At 37.1% G+C, this 16,922-nt stretch overlaps 1 protein-coding gene across 2 annotated transcripts in view; it reads left to right on the forward strand.

The window, feature by feature from the left end:
• MSH3 (mutS homolog 3) overlaps window positions 1–16,922 on the forward strand; it is a 56,029-nt gene that overhangs the window by 1,225 nt on the left and 37,882 nt on the right. The window contains exons 2-9 of one of the 2 annotated variants that reach the window (XM_039320795.1): window positions 111–207; window positions 904–1,021; window positions 4,410–4,615; window positions 5,959–6,162; window positions 7,139–7,255; window positions 11,229–11,346; window positions 11,521–11,663; window positions 13,078–13,244. In XM_039320795.1, the coding sequence (XP_039176729.1) occupies window positions 1,009–1,021; window positions 4,410–4,615; window positions 5,959–6,162; window positions 7,139–7,255; window positions 11,229–11,346; window positions 11,521–11,663; window positions 13,078–13,244 (968 nt within the window). In that variant the 5' untranslated portion in view covers window positions 111–207; window positions 904–1,008. The remainder of the gene's footprint in view (window positions 1–110; window positions 208–903; window positions 1,022–4,409; window positions 4,616–5,958; window positions 6,163–7,138; window positions 7,256–11,228; window positions 11,347–11,520; window positions 11,664–13,077; window positions 13,245–16,922) is intronic. The other variant, XM_039320794.1, reaches the window with a different exon arrangement.

The raw sequence follows: 16,922 nt of genomic DNA on the forward strand, positions 1-16,922 counted from the left end.
TATGTTCTTGTAAAAAATATATGATATACTAAGAAAGAGTGAACAGTTTCATTGGGTTACTTTATGAATTTAATGTTTTGATATAACACAGATGTAATATATTATTCCAGAAAATGCAGATTCATCTTAGCCTGACTTGGTGAATTTGATCACAGCATCATTTTTGTATTTATAAGATGGAGAAAGTTGGTACTGTCTCAGATTTAAGTAAGAAAAAGTTCAGTTATTATTGAATTAAGTTTAAAGTAAGTGCATTTGAAATCATTGTGACAAATTGAACTACTCTTCACACATTCAAAATGTTGTAGTTATAAATTTCATTCATAAATAAAGGAATAAAATGAAAAATATAATGTAAGTTTTCTCAGTATGGTTGGACAGCTAAATTAACCTAGAATGCTGGTTCAAATCCTGCAGTTCCTTTTCCTTTCGTATGAGAGAAAACGTATAAACCTCAACATCCTCTTCACAACCTGTTTTCCTTGTTACTTTCTGGGAGGAGGCTTCATGGTATCCGAAACAGAATATTCAGATTCAGTTACAGTTTTGTTCCATATAGTATTAAATCTTGTGAATTCTCAAACTTTCTCTTTCTGCTATATATTCAAGATGGATAGTAATTAATATTTATATGTATTTATATGTAAGGATGTGGGTATATACATATGTTGTATATAGCATGTTTATATGTGTGTTATGTATGTGTACACTTTTGAGAGCAAGCAACAGAATTTCATTTTTAATGTGTGCCAGTGTGCCCATAGGTTTATGGTTGTAATGATAGATCAAAAGCAAGGATAATTAATTTCAGTAAGCCTCAGTTTTGATTTTTTCTTTTGGCTTTTAATTGAATACAAAATAAACTATTTCACAGTACAAATATATTAAAACTTCTTTATTTAGGCTATTGAACCAGATAGGAAAAAGAAAAAACTGGTAAATAAAGAATATAATGACAACTCTTCAAAATCTCTACAGTGTAGAAAAGAAGAGAGTAATTCAGTGGATATGCAGAAAACAGGTAAGTTCTAAATATTGTAATTTCTTTTCTTTCTTTCCAGGAGTTGTCCCAAAATTTTGAAAATACTCTGTAACTGCGACTTTTGTGGTCACCTAGAACAGGGCTTTTCAACCTTTTCACCCATTGTACCACTTTTCGGATAAGGCCATATCTGAGTACCACCACTCGCCCACAAGGTATCAAAAACTTGACCCAAAAAAAAGAGGAAAAAATGAGAAAGTACAGATAGTCCTCGACTTACAACAATACGCTTAGTGACTGTTTGAAGTTACAATAGCACTGAAAAAAGTGAATTATGATTTTTCACACTTATGATTGTTGCAGCACCCCCAGGGTCATGTGATTTACATTCGGATGCTTGGCAACTGATTCATACTTATGACATTCACAGTGTCCCAGGGTCATGTGATCAATGGCCAATGATCAGTGGTCAGCTGATCACTCAGGTTACAGGGTGCCTGGGGGGGGGGAATCCGTGGGTCTCTGGGATGGGACTGGGGTGGGTGCCTGCCTTCCTTCCCTCCCTTCTCTCCCATTGTCCCTTCCTTCTTTCATTCCTTCCCTTCACCTCCCTCTTAGTCTCTTCCTCCTTCCCTCCCTCTTTCCCATTGTCTCTTCCTTCTTTCCTTCTTTTCCTTCACCTTCCTCTTAGTCTCTTCCTCCTTCCCTCCCTCTTTCCCATTGTCCCTTCCTTCTTTCCTTCCTTTCCCTCACCTCCCTCTTAATCTCTTCTTCCTTCCCTCCCTCTCTCCCATTGTCCCTTTCTTCTTTCCTTCCTTTCCTTCACCTCCCTCTTTGTCCCTCCTTCCCTCCCTCTTTCCCATTGCCCTTTTCTTACTTCTTTCCTTCCTTTCCACCTCCCTCTTTGTCCCTCCTTCCCTCACTCTCTCCCCTTGTTCGTTCCTTCCTTCCTTCCTTCCTTCCTTCCTTCCTTCCTTCCTTCCTTCCTTCCTTCCTTCCTTCCCTTTTTGTCCCTTCCTTCCTTCCTTCCCTCCCTTCCATTGTTCCTTCCTTCCTTCCCTCTCTCATTGTCCCTTACTTTCCTCCCTCTTTGTCCCTTCCTTCCTCCCCCCCCCCGTGCCCAGGAAGGAACAAGGGGAGGGGATAGGCTGCCAGTGTGGCTGGTGGCTGTGCTGCTGGTGACCATGGCGACATGCCAAACCTGCCTGTGCAGAGGCAGAGGAGAGCTCTGCCCAGCTCACTTGTTCATGCTTCGCCAGAAAACATGCCGCTTGCTAAGTTAGCAGAACGCCGGGCTACAGCTGATTCGCGCTTCTGCTAAATTAGCAAGCAGCATATTTTCCAGCAAAGCTCGAGCAAGTTTGCTGGGCAGGAACCCAGGAGAGCAGCTACAGCTGATTTGCGCTTCTGGGCTACTCTGCAGAAGCGTGGATCAGCCCAGATCCTGGGCTCTTGCCCAGCTTGCTTGCGCGAGCGAGCGACAGTGCAGGGGCGTGGAATCGGCATTTCTGAGCACACGCCCATTTGCGCCCCTTCATTCTTCTGAATGAAGAATTTTAGGGGGTGTGGAAAGTGAAACAGACTTAGGGCTGTATTAAGACCATAGATGTAAGGAGAGTGGAAGGGAGACGAATTTGGGGTGGAGCAGAAAACGGGGGGGGGGGAGGCATTAGGAAATAAGTACCAAGGTACATGGTGCCTGGTACATGGTGCCTTGCAAGGGATTCCCGAGTGTTCCGCAATTGTTTTTCCTCTCTCCTCTGCTCGAGAAAAACTTTTGTGGCATAGATCTGAAACCAGGTGAGGTTTCTGTAAGGTGGCACAGGAGGTCCTTGGGAGAGGCAAGGACAAGCTTGGCATTTCCTCTCTCCCAATCCCCCTCCTCTTCTTCACCCCCTCCCCCGGCCTGCCTGTGATCTGAGCTCGTGGCTCCGTGGCTTTTCTTTGCCTAGCCTAGCCAAGCTTTCTTCCGCCCGCCCCAGTCCCGGGAGCGCCGAGGAGGTATGGCAGAAATACGTGAAGGGGAAAAGTGGAGTTCCAGCCAGCAGATGCTTGGCAGCCCAGCTGCCAAGGAACAGGAGAGCTCAAAGCCGAGGAGAAGAAGGTGGCGGTTTCCTCTCAAAGGGGGCTCCTTTTCTCCACCCCTTCCCCTGGGTTTGTGGGGAGTTTCTCGTCTCTGACGCTGACAGGTGCTCCTTCAAGCCTGCTGCAAGCTCTCTCGCCCCCTTTGCTTCTCCCCCCCGCTTTCGTGAGGATTGTGGCACCCTTGGGAAGCTGATCATGCTTTGAACCTTAGGAGAGGAGGAGGAGTTCCTTCCTCCTTCCCTCCCTCTCCTGCAGGCTCAACATGAATGGGCAGGGGGAGGGTCGAGGACAATGTGCGGGGTGGCAAAGGAGACCGCCAGACCTCCCAGCTGACAAGCGCAAGTTTGGGGAGTCGCCAGCTGACAGGCGCAGGAGTTCTGCGCTGCGGCGGCGTCTCCCTTTGCTGACCTGCATGCACGAGAAGAAGTCAATCTGGTTGCTGCACAATGAGTCCCTGGGGAGGGCGAGCCCTTGCTCTGCGCCTGCGGTCTTCACGCGCCCCCTGCAGGGCACATTCGGTAGAGTTTGTGGAGGCTGCCGCCAAGCAGCATATTTTCCACAAACAAGTGAGCTGAGAAGGAGCGCAGCAGGAGGGAGGGAGGCGACACCGCATACCACCAGCCAGGTGGTCGCGTACCTCCAGTGGTACGCGTACCACCGGTTGAAAAGCCCTGATCTAGAAAATCCAGGAGCAAGATAGAATTAAGGAACTTTCCTTGGCTTTTTATTTTGTCATTTACAAAGTTCACTCACATATATATTAGTATTTAATATATATGTTATATTAAACTTAATATACACCTAATTGAAACTTAACCACTATAAGTTTCAGCGTTTGCACCTGTTGTTTGATTTTCAGTCATATTTTGTCAATATTTTAAACTGCTAATATTTGTGAATCTGTATCTCCACTTTATTTGATTTTGATATTAGACTTTCATAAATGTGTACTCTTATAAAGAAGCAGAATAGAAGATTTTTGGAAATTAATGAGAGCACTACATTTTCAAAGCAGTAAGATGTATGAATGATTTTGATAATTTCTATATTAATGGTTTTGATAACAGATTTCTGGATAGATATGAGAAGATCAAGAAATAACTAGTGCGTAAAACAGGATGTTTGTAGACAAAAAAATCCCTATTTTTGCACTATTGTCAAGGGAGAAGCAATATAGCTTAAAGACCGATGTTATATAAAGTAGCCAAAGCTATGTACTATTGAGCAGGATAGGTACCAGCATAATTATTGGATAAGAAAAGTGTATGGAAGAATGATGAAAAATATTCCTTGGATGTAGTATGTTTGAGATAAAACATTTTTATTTATGTTGCTAATGAAGGGAAAACAAAGAAATGTATGCACTATGAAATATGCTCAGAAACCTTTGAGAAATTGAGAGCATTTAGCCGTTTGGAGCCTCCAAGAAACACAGTTCCTTCAGAAGCTTTTAATGGAAAAGAGTCAGTAGCTTTGAAAAAAGGCCAACATTCTGTGATTGGAAATAATGAAACAAATGATACTTTACGTCCCCCAGATATAAGTAAGGTAATCAGTTCTTTGCTATTTTTTGATTTACCTGTTAACAATTTAATTGTGAACATTGACTGAATTTTGAAGATGCTAAGACATTTCACTTTTGTTAAATCTTGTATCATCCTATTCTATATTACAAATGAACACTTGACAATGGTAGTAATCAGTAAGATTCAATAATGAAGATAGTGCATGTTAAGTGGTGCAGTTAATTGTATCAGCATGTGATGTATTGATAGATATGGCAATGTACTGGAAGTCAGTTGCTAATGAATAAAGACCATATGCATGGAGACAATTAATTATAGTAGACACGTGTGTGAGTATGTGTATACTTGGTGTATGTGTGTGTGTACATATATACAAACACATTATACATAGATTACATTTTTGTATGTGTGTCTGTTTGATAGCCTGGTGACATGTGAAATAGCATGAATACTGTAAGCTAGAGAATTTGTATAAATTTGCAGTTTGGGTTAAAATAGTTAACTTACTAAAATGCAGCCATTAAACAGAACTGTTATAAAGAAGAGCTTAGTTCCTTAGGAAAAAGTAATAATAAAAATGGGCATACCATTTCTCTTTGAGGAGACAGACTAAGTATAGTCATAATACAGTAGTACCTGATAATGATTTAAGTTCATTGACTTTAGAAGAGAATATTTGTAGCTCAGAATTGAACTGTGGAGTCCTGAGCTTGGTTTTCTTGCAGATGTTTTATTACCCAACTAAGTAATATCATCTATGTTAAAAATGGACCAATGTCTGCAAGAAAACAACCAAGATCAGAGAGCATCAAGAACCCCCTAGATCAGGCATGTCAAACTCACATCACGTGACATCGCATGATGTATCGGGACTTTTTCCCATTGCCGACAATGGGGTGGGCGCAGTTTCGGTGTGACGCATCTAGTCCGTAGGACGGCATTTTGACATGCCTGTCTAGATAGTTGACTTTTCATCCTTATTCTCAGTGTGTTCCATATTAGAACAAAACATTTAATTCTATTTTATAACCTATCTGTTGTGCCTGTTTTTCCAGTCCAAATGTTTCTCTAAATTGCTTGTGTACTCTGTGCTCCGTAACATGTCTGCTATGATAACATTTCTAGTTGTTCACCAGGTTGTTGGCTACAGTTGTCTTTCCAAGTAAATACTTCTTGGTTATCCGCACTGTTGCAGTGTTACTTTGAGAAGGTTTCAAATTTTGTTTGCTTCCTGGATTAGATTTGGCATTCTGTCATTAATGAAAGGAGGATGAACTGGAATTTAGATGTATAATAATTTCTTGTTCCTGCCTGAGTAATACTACTTTTGCTAAACATTTTCTTGTTAATATTTTCTTTTTATAGAGAAGAAATGTCTGTCATTTTTTCACCATGAATACGAGATCTGAAAGTACGCAAAATACATCAAATACAACTTTAAAAAAAACAACCAAAATTGTATTTACACCTCTTGAGCTCCAATTCTTAGAACTAAAAAAACAGTATAAGGATGCTATTCTATGTATTGAGTGTGGTTATAAGTACAGATTTTTTGGAGATGATGCAGAGGTAAGGCTCTTCTCTAAATGGCATTGTTATAGTTATATGTTGCTGTTACTAATATTGTGGTTAATTATTGAAATGCTTATGTGCAAAAGGTCAAATGTGATACTTTATAAACTTACAAGTGGGATAGGAGGTATAAGCAGACATTGGTTTATATCTTGGTAGAGAGGTAATAGCTACAGCAGCAGCATGCTCTTTTAGTGGCTCAGGTAGCTTTTTTTTTTCCTGGCTCCAAATAATGCTTACATATTTATTTAACAACTTATTTGCGAGACTGATTTTTACCAATTATTTGATATAAATTTGTTTATGTGTGTGTTTTAATTTTAAAATTTGCTTAAAGTACAAGATAATTATTGACAAAAATTACAATAAAAAAGACCATCTAAGTTCCTCTTTTTGTGCTGCTACATGCCTAGACAGAATTATACAAAATTATAATATATTAATAAGGTTGTAGTCTTATTTAATCTTTTGAGACTTTTAAAATTATTCAATATATTTCAGTAAATGTCATTAAATAGTTATTATATAAGTAGTCTTTGACTTATAACCATTTCCTTAGGCACAGTTCAAAAGTACAATAGTGCTGAAAGAGTAACTTATGACCAGTCCTCCACTTATGATAGTTGCAGCATCGCTCTGATGTTGTGATCAAATTTGGGGCACCACTTGGCAACTGGTATGTATTTTCAATTGTTGCAGCTTGCTGGAATTACATGATTACCATTTATGAACTTTCCAGGGGGCTTCCAGCATGCAAAGTCAATGGGGGAAACCAGATTCGCTAAAAATGACAATGGCAAAAAAGGTCATAAAATCAAATGTGACTTCCTTATCAACAATATTGCTTAATGACAAAGTTTCAGTCTTATTGTAGTTGTAAGTCAAAGACTACCTGTGTGCACATAAGAATTTTGTAGTATCTACATGCTACTAGAATAAAATTTTAATTATAATCTATAATCATATTTTATAGATTGCTGCTAAGGAGTTGAATATATATTGCTATAAAAACCACAATTTTATGACTGCCAGCATCCCAACTCACAGATTGTTTGTTCATGTTCACCGTCTTGTAGCAAAGGGATACAAGGTTTGCTTCAGATATAATTCTAGCTTTATATTAGCTTGTTTTTCAGAGTTGAATGCTTTCAAATAAAATATTCCAAATCAAGTGACCTTTCCTACTTCCTAATTTGAATAGTAGTTTGTAGCTATAATCTCAAGACAAAACTATTGACTAAATGTGTTTTTGAAGTAATCAAAGCATTTAATTCTCACTGATTTTATATGCAGTTTTCCAATATTGCTTGTTGCTTTTTTCCTCTATTTCTTTTGTTGTTTGGTATCATTTATGATATATAATTTTGGCTTAGAACTCAGGAAGCTATTTTATAACATCAGATAATTTATCCATCTGTCTTAGTATACTATTTCCTTTGTTTGGTGAAGAGTGTTCAGTATTTTAGGCAGAGGTCTTGAATTTCTGCAAGCAATGCTCTGTCACTGAACTGCAGTTCTTTGCTTCTTGTTTAAAATGATTAGTAATAGGAAGGTTTCTTAACTGTTAGTTGTTACCCTCCAGGATATCACAAGCAACTTAGGGAGGATCACAGTTTTTTAAAGCTAATTAGGCTTGTGTAGGCAAAGCAAGGAGCAAGGTCTGGAGTGAATTTTAATTGCTCCCATTTTACTGTACAACCCTAACAAAGCAGGTTTGCATAGGCAAAAAAAAAAAGGGGGGGGAGCATAGTTGATCATATGTTATACTTATAAAATATCAGTGTTTCTTGTTGTTTCCCAGAGGAAAAAATTAAATTGATAGATATGAGTTTCATCAGGTTGTAAAATAAGATGGTCAAAATAATGAATGCCTTTCCCGATGCATAATGTTTATTGCATAACATAGTTGAGGGCTATAAGGAAGAGAAGTGGTAATAGAATGCAGCCTTGTCTAACTCAGGTAATAATTGCAATTCTGTGTGGCCATTTTCAATCTTAACACAGCAGCTTGCTTGTAGGTATAAGTCCTTAAACATAGTAATGTAGAGTGTCAGCACACCATATAAACCTAGGATCTGCCAGAGATATTTTCAGTGAACCCTGTCAAATACTTTCTTAAAATCAACAAATTTGATAGTCAGTGCATGTTGATACTCAATGCACTGATGTATGATATTTCGTAAGGTGAAGATTTGTTTGTAGCAAGATCTTCGCAGCAAAATCTTGCTTGTTCTTCTCTCAGACTTTGGTATATGGCACTTTGCAGCTAACTAAGGACAATTATACAAAAAGTCTTTCCAGGCTAATGAGAGGAGGTTAATGCCCTACCAGTTGGTGCATTCTGAGATATTACCTTTCTTGGGGATTTTAACAATAGCCCCTCTTTGCCAATCATCTGGAACTACATCATTTTGCCAACATTTATTAAACAATGTTATTAGTTCTTTCATTGTAAACTGGCCACCATGTTTTAAGAGCTGTATGGTTATCTCATCTGATAAGCGAGCTGCTTGTTGTTTTTCTAATTGCCATCTTGTTGGGCACACTCTTCATTAAAATTGTATATAGTGGTTTAATCTTTTATGTTCACTTTAAGAATTTTTTGCATTAATATATGAATCCTACTCCAATATTTCTTTGCCTTGTCACATGTCTACCATAAATGATAAAAAGTCCTTTCTTTACATTTACATTTCCAACATTCATTTGAAATACCTTTATACATTCTAGATAACTTATCTGATGTTAAATACCAGCGATACATCGTTTTGTAAAAAATGTCTTTTAAGTTATATTTAATGTGAATTTTAAACCTTTTATTCACATATTCTCCCATTGTTTAAGCATCACATTATACCCAAAGTTTTATAGACCTTGACAATTATATAATCATCACTACCGAATTCCATCCCCTGGGAGATTTGAAGAGCCTCGGGCTGCAGTGCTGATCCCAGCGCTGAAGAATCTAGGTAAAATGAATGAAAGTAGAACGGAAGCCTCCGTTCTCTTTACGGACCCAAGAGAAAAGAATTTTTAACCTCGGATTGCAGTGCTGATCCCAGTGCTGCAGAATCTAAATGGGACTGGATGGAGGGAGAACGGAAACCTCTGTTCTCCTTAGGAATCTAAAAGAGAGATTTTTTGTCTATCTTCTACCAGTCATTCAAAGCAGCACTGATCCCAGTGCTGCTGAGAATGAACATGGATCTTTTAGGAGAATTCACCAATGGTAAGCTCTATCCTACCTCTTTGGGAGCCAAGATTGTCACGTCTTGTAGGGTTGGAGGCCAGGTCAAGACTGGGTGTGTCCTAGCCCAGGACAGGCGTGGCAAGTTTGGCTGACCTGGTCTGAATGGGTAGGAAGACAGAGCTAACCCATTGGTGGATTCTCCATCTCTATGCTGAGAAAGGCGTTCAGGTAAGACAACACCCCTTCTAGATAACTTATCTGGTGTTAAATACCACGATACATTTTGTAAAAAAAAAATTCTTTTAAGTTATAATTTAATGTGAATTTTAAACCTTTTATTCACATATTCTCCCATTGTTCAAGCATCACATTATACCCAAAGTTTAATAGACCTTGACAGTTATATGATCATCACTACCACATAGTAAGATTTCCAATTCATTTTTAGCAAACTCAAAACCACGGCCTTTTTTGTCTTGTTTAAATCTTTCCTTCATTTGTTGATATGTAAACTAGTGATAAGCATGACCTTCTAATTCTAATTCTTCCCTAGACTTGAGGATGGATTTCTAGAATTGAAAGATACTATTTTACCGTATCTCCACCACTCTGGCTTCACCACCATTTCTTTTCCAAAAAAAGGTTCTTGGGGGGACACCCATAGGGATAATTTCATAAAAAATCTTGTTTTATATTTATTCCAAACTCTTAATATGGCACGTCTAATAAAATGATTATTAAAATCAACATTTACTTTAAATTTATCATACCCGTAATACCTATGCCATCCAAACCTTAATTTATGGCCTTCCAAATCAAGCAGCCTCTTATTCTGAAGGTTCACCCACTCTTTTAACCAAACCAAACAGCATGCAACAAAATGCAATTTCAAATCTGGTAAATCCAGACCCCCTCTGGGGTTTGTTCTTGTACCATGGAGAGACCATCTTCACTTCTGACTAATACAAATAAAATAGATTTCATTGAAGGATTGATCATCCAGTGATCGCCAGGTTATCTTATGGTTTGTCAGTGCTTCAAGTATGTGTTTCCAACACAAAGTCCAAAGTCACAGAAGGATGTCAGTTTTCCATTTTCACTGAACTGAGTTCAGACATTAAAATTGCCAGTCAGGATCCTTAAGTCATAATTTGGAATGCTGTCAAAGGTATCTTGTTGTTGTTCATAAAATTTGTCCTTTGTCATATCATCTGAGTTATTGGTGCATAAACCTAAATAATGGCTGCTTTGATATGCCATGTACAAAGTGAGCTGTAATTATTACTGACTGGTTTACAGCCAATGAATGCCTCTGTTTCTTGTTCTCCCAAAATGAGGCCAACCCCGTGTTCATGACGCTCTTCATGGTTGCATATAAGATGCTCTTGCCATTACTATTAATTAGGCCATTCTCTGTCCACCTGATTTCACTGATGCCTAAGATGTCTAGCTTGTAGTCATCAAAGATCCACAGAAGTTGAGCAGATCATCCAACCTGATGTAGCATTTTCACATTCCATGTTTCAATTCTTGTGATATTCCTGGCTGAGAAGATTGTTTTCAACTTCTGGCACCCAGACCTCATTGACAGTTTGTTCCAGTGTTGTCATATAAGGTATATGGCTCGAAACAGAATTCTCACCTGGTTGACTAAATTTTGTTGCGATTCTTCTTGCTGTTTCTATAGTGGTTATAGCTACAGAAGATACAGTATATACCTGACACTCAACCCTCCTCCTTTCTTATTCGGGCTCAGGACCAGCAATGATGGAGTTATAATAATTAAGTCAAAATAATTGAGTTAAAATAATTCAGTATTTGATATATATGTTTAATGTTTTTCAGTGCTTCATGTTTTCTTTTTCTCTTGCAGGTAGGAGTAGTAAAACAAATGGAAACTGCTGCTTTGAAGGCTATTGGAGAGAATAAAAGCTCTCTTTTTACCCGAAGATTAACTTCACTGTATACAAAAGCTACATTTCTAGGAGAAGATATCCTTTTATTGTGGTTGTTAAATTATTTTGATAACATTTATTTTCCTGTATCTCTTGTTAGTTTGAAATATACTCTGTTTTTCTTCTAGTTACATTTATACCTGCTTTTTCTGTTTTGCCTCAAATTTGTAAAAAGTACATAAAGAATTAATTTCCTTTAACACTTGATACATTTGAATCCCCTGTTGAAATTAGATAATTCAGTGGAGGCTGAGGAAATTTCTTCTAATGTCTGGGATAATTATCTTCTCTGCATCTCTGAAAATAAAGAAAATTTAAACCATAAGAATCACAACATTGTTTTAGGCATAGTGGTAAGCATTTCTAAAGAGTTTTTAATTTATAATTGTAGCTTTAGAAATTGTAATTGTTCACAATGTATCCAACTGTACTTTAATCCAAATACAATACAGTGGTAGCTTGGTACTCAACTGCTTTGAAACTCATCGAATTTGGTACTCAACACATTTTGATGTGAACATTTTGTCCTGGTACTCATTGTTTGTTTGGTACTCAATGCACAAGCTAGAACTGGTTGGTGTTGGTTACCCTGTGACTCAGTAAATTATTCCTTATGGGAGAAATGTGTTTGATACTCATCATTTTTGGTACTCATCGCACCTCCCAGAAACCAATTAATGAGGTACCACTGCAATTTGTTTTACTTCAGTGCAGCACCAGCAATGAAGGGGACTTCCTTAGTTGTTGCATTTCTCTTGGCTCCACAAGCACTTTAAGGGTCAGGGTACCTTTAGGAATGGGTTGGTTGTAGGCAGACGGACTGAAAGGTTAGGGTTATTTGGTTAGTTCTTCTCACCTATGCTCCAAACCGATCCCTTTGCCCAATCTTTTTGAAATAGTTTCAAAGACTGCTAATGGGAAGAAAAAGTGGAAATATTGCATTCTAACAGATGATACAGAGTAGTATAATACAAGGAATAGTACGTTTAACCCAGGTTGGCTGGTTGGTTGGTTTTATATATAGCTTTTATAGATTGGTAAGGGCTGATACATTCTACTGAAGTCTTGTTCCTTTCAGCAGAAAAAAAGTGGAATTAACTCAGGTCAAACCCAATTTTATATAAGAAAATCTGGGGAATTATTAAAGTTTGACAGTTTATACCAACTTCCCCAACTGATTTTACCTCTCCCCTCATTTGTTAGATTACAGAAAGATGATTGATTTAGCTAGCTAAGGTTATTTAAGTCATAATCCAGCATATCCCATAAAATAGTATCTCGAGCAATACCAAAACACCAAAACCTAGAGTAGCCCTACAGCGAGATAGGTAGCAAATAAATTTAACAATCAAACAAACAAATAAATACTGGATCCCAGAATTTGGAATTTGATGAAACTAACTAAAAGCAGGATCATAAATAAAAACCAGGTTTTAGTACAAATATGAAACAAATGTGTAATATGAACTATACCATGTTCACTGGTTTAGCAGTTTTAAAAAATGAATGAAGTCACCTTAATACTGTCTTAGGGCAATTGAATGCTTGATTGCTAAGTACTTCTGGCAAATACCTTGAGACATCTGTATGTCTGAAGACAACTAATAGCTACATTATATGGACATTTGTTCATATAAATCAAAAATAAACACAACATTCTTTAGAATCATTCTATATGTTTTAGATGTTTTAGAGTTTCACAGAGATACTCTATCTGGAAAATAATTTAAGAAAATAATTTAAGAAGTTGCTATATTCTTTTTTCAGGCGGTCCAGCCTACTACAGGAGAGGTTCTGTTTGACAGTTTTCAAGATTCTGTAGCTCGTTTAGAATTGGAAAATCTAATACTACACCTGCAGCCAGTTGAGATTATTCTTCCCAGAGATGTGTCAGATGAGACTGAGAAGCTTATAATCAGAATAACGTCTGTATGGTAAGCCTCTGCATAGTAGAACAATTTTATATTTATTTAAAACATTACTTTAAATCCTGTTCAGATTTTTGTAGGTATGAGAAATGAGCAAATCCTTATATGTACCTTTCTCGACCCTTTTTCTTAAGTAGTCATTTAATGGTGTACTAGGTTTTCTGATATGGAATCTTATTTATATGGCTGTTACTTCAAGTATAGGTAAGGATAATATTTATTGGGACAGGATGGGTTCTTCATCAAAGGTCCTATATTACTTCCATAGTATGAAGATAATGCATTGTCAAGCCATGGAGATTTCTAGAACAATTCTTGTATGTAATGTTATATACAAATTCTTTTGAGCCATTAAGGGAGACTATCACCACTAATTCTCCAGTGTCTTTTCTTTTTTCAGTATTTTTCTGTCAACATATGTATTTTAAATAATTTTTTTATATACATAGGATATGTACTTTTGAAATGTTTGCTCGTGACTAGATTTATATTTTTTAGATTCTATTTATACCACAGAAGGAATTATTAAAATAGTATGCTATGTGCGTATGTAAGTTCAAATAATAAAGATCAAGAAGCACAGTGAAAAATTAGGACTACAATTAAATATGGGTAATGCTCGACTTACGACCACAATTGAACCTAACGCTTCATTGCTAAGCGAAACAGTTAAATGAATTTGCCCCATTTTACGACCTTTCTTGCCAGAGTTGTTTAAGTGAATCACTACATTTGTTAAGTTACTAACATGATTGCTAAATGAATCTGGCTTCCCTCTTGACTTTGCTTGTCAGAAGGTTGCAAAAAGGGATCACAGGACTGCAGGACACTGCAACTGTCAAAAATATATGCTAGTTGCAAGTGTCTGAATTTTGATCACATGACTATTGGGATGCTGCATTGGTCGTAAGTGTAAAAAACAGTCATAAGTCACTTTTTTCAGTGCCGTTGTAAGTTTGAACAGTCATTAAATGAACTATTGTAAATCAAGGACTATCTGTATAAAGGAGAACGAACTAATGACAGCAGGTAGAACAACCAGCCTTATAATTGACAATTAAGATATTGAGTGAAGGATAGCTTCTGCTTTTTAGGATCTACCTTGAACGGTAAAGGAATAAGTCAAGAAACATACTGCAGACTGACACTTGGTAGAACAGCCATGAAGGGCTTGGAAAAGATATTCAAATGAATATCTACAAATAATCAGAGTTATGCAAGCCATGATATTTCTGTGACACTCTATAGAAGCAAATGTTAGACTTTAGAAAGCAGGATAGGGAAGAGTATAACATTTTTGAACTTTGTAAAAAAGATGCTGAGACTCTAGAAAAAGTACAGAGAAGAGCAACAAAGATGATTAGGGAACTGGAGGCTAAAACATATAAGGAACCATTGCTGGAATTGGGTATGTCTAGTTTAACAAAGAGAAGGACAAGGGGGATATGATAGCAGTGTTCCAATATCTCAGGGGCTGCCACAAAGAAGATGGAGTCAAGCTATTCTCCAAAGTGCCTGAAGGCAGGACGAGAAGCAACAGATGGAAACTGATCAAAGAGAGAAGCAACTTAGAACTAAGGAGAAACTTCCTGACAGTTAGAACAATTAACCAATGGAACAACCTGCCTCCAGAAGCGGTGAATGCTCCAACACTGGAAGTTTTTCAGAAGAGACTGGACAACCATTTGAAATGGTGTAGGGTTCCTGCCTGAGCAGGGGTTTGGACTCGATGACCTCCAAGGTTCCTTCCAACATCATCATCATCATCATCATCATCATTATCATTATTATTATTATTAAATAAATCAACCCACAGTTCTTCCTCAAGATGTAAATGACTAGTCCTAAATTATCCTACTTCAGACCTTGTGCAAGATCTAGCTCGCTGGAGAAGTCTGTGAAAGAATGCTGGAGAAGGTTGAAGGAAAGAGAAGAAGAGAACTGTTAGCTTTGTGAGGTTACATCAGACAGGAAAGACTGCAAGATGACCTAATTCAACTTCATTGTTAAGGTCATGTTAACAGAATCTTGCAAGTCTGAAAGTGCATTTCTCTCACCATCCCATTTACAGTCCCCTAAATTAGGGAAAGCTCCTTGAGGGCCATGGCCTCATGAGCACCTTGGTCCACTCACATTCCTATTGTGAGCTAAGTTGCCTTTTATCTGATTGTTCTCTGTGTATCTTCTCCCTGTCTCCCAACAGCATGATTAAAGACTAAAGGGTTTTTAGAAAATAACTTGCTATTTATGTCTCTAAAAACCATTAGATTCTGACCAATGTAATGTATCTTTAATATTCTGAAATCTCAGCTTGAAAGCTGTTTCAAGTAGGCCTTGGGCTACAACAGAGTTCAAGATATTCATTTGGGGATGATATGCTAGAATCACATAGAAAATTCCCTGTTTGTTCATTATCTCTACTTATTTGATGTTTCGGTTAACCTTCCACAACCTGTTATCTTTCAAAGGGTAATTCCATGCTGGTAACAATCTTAGGAATTGAAATTCAGCACAACTGGAGGAGGTTGGGAAGGTCTGATTTAGCTCTTTATAGGCTAAATATTGTCTATTTATATTGTCTTGTATCTGAATCATTCTAGTACTGACACAAAGTTGTTGTGGTCTTTAATACCAGTGGCAGAGATCTGGAGTTGGGCGGGGAAACAACTTTTTTCTATTATAAAAGCAGTTTGTTTCATAATTAGGGGAATCATCTTATGAAATAATCTTTTAGGCTAGGGCTACATGTTTATATTGTTATTGCTATTCTTCCACGTCTTAAATCAAAATTGAGCGCTCACTCAATCTTCTAATTCATTGGTTTCCAAATGCTTAAAACTTTTGGTTCAAAGACAGAATGTGAAAAATATATGACTTAAGAAACTATTTTAGAACTCCATTTCATATTAACTATTATTTATTTCTTTTGCTTAAAAGTTTTCCTTTCATGTTTAAGAATTTTTTTTATTGTAGTCTCCCAAAATATTGAAGCATTGAAGCAACATGAATTACATTGCTTAGGAATTTTGTCTTTTGTAAGTGTAGAGGACTTTAAAATAGATATTTTACTTTAGCATTCAAAAAAAATTGAAGAGAGAGGAAGAGGACTTACAAATCTTGTTCTAGTTGGGGCTGAAACTGGTTATAATCTTATTCAGGGGTGGTATCCATAGGAAGCAAATGTAGATTTCTATACACACTACTGAAATAAAGCAGTGCTTCCATAGTACAAAGATATCTGTACCAACAAAGAAATAATTTTGAAAAATGTGTTCAGGAAAAAAACTTAAAAGTTGTAGGTAAGCATGTTATTTTCCCTTCTCATGAAAAAGGTTAGGTAAAAACCAATTGTTTAACAGAGAACTATAGCTTGCATTCCAGGGATGTGCAGTTTGCAGAAAATAATTAATTGAACATTGCCGTTTGATGAACATCAATCATAGAGACTACTGTACTGGGAATGAAATAAAAGTGATAAAAAACCAACAAATAAACAAAAATTTAATTTCCTCAGTTCTAGGTAAAACATCTTGAAGAATAACTATCAGTGGAATCTTTTATCTTAAATGTTGACATTCAATCATTTGTGTTTGGTGTTTAAAAGCTTGCAGGAAAATTAATTGTGTTGTTGCTTATTCATTAGTTGTAGAGATATTGCTGGTAGAACTATATCATAGCACATGA

This window comes from Crotalus tigris, unplaced genomic scaffold (genome assembly GCF_016545835.1).
Source record: "Crotalus tigris isolate CLP2741 ecotype Arizona unplaced genomic scaffold, ASM1654583v1 scf7180000023687.2574627, whole genome shotgun sequence".
Classification (NCBI taxonomy): Eukaryota; Metazoa; Chordata; class Lepidosauria; order Squamata; family Viperidae; genus Crotalus; species Crotalus tigris.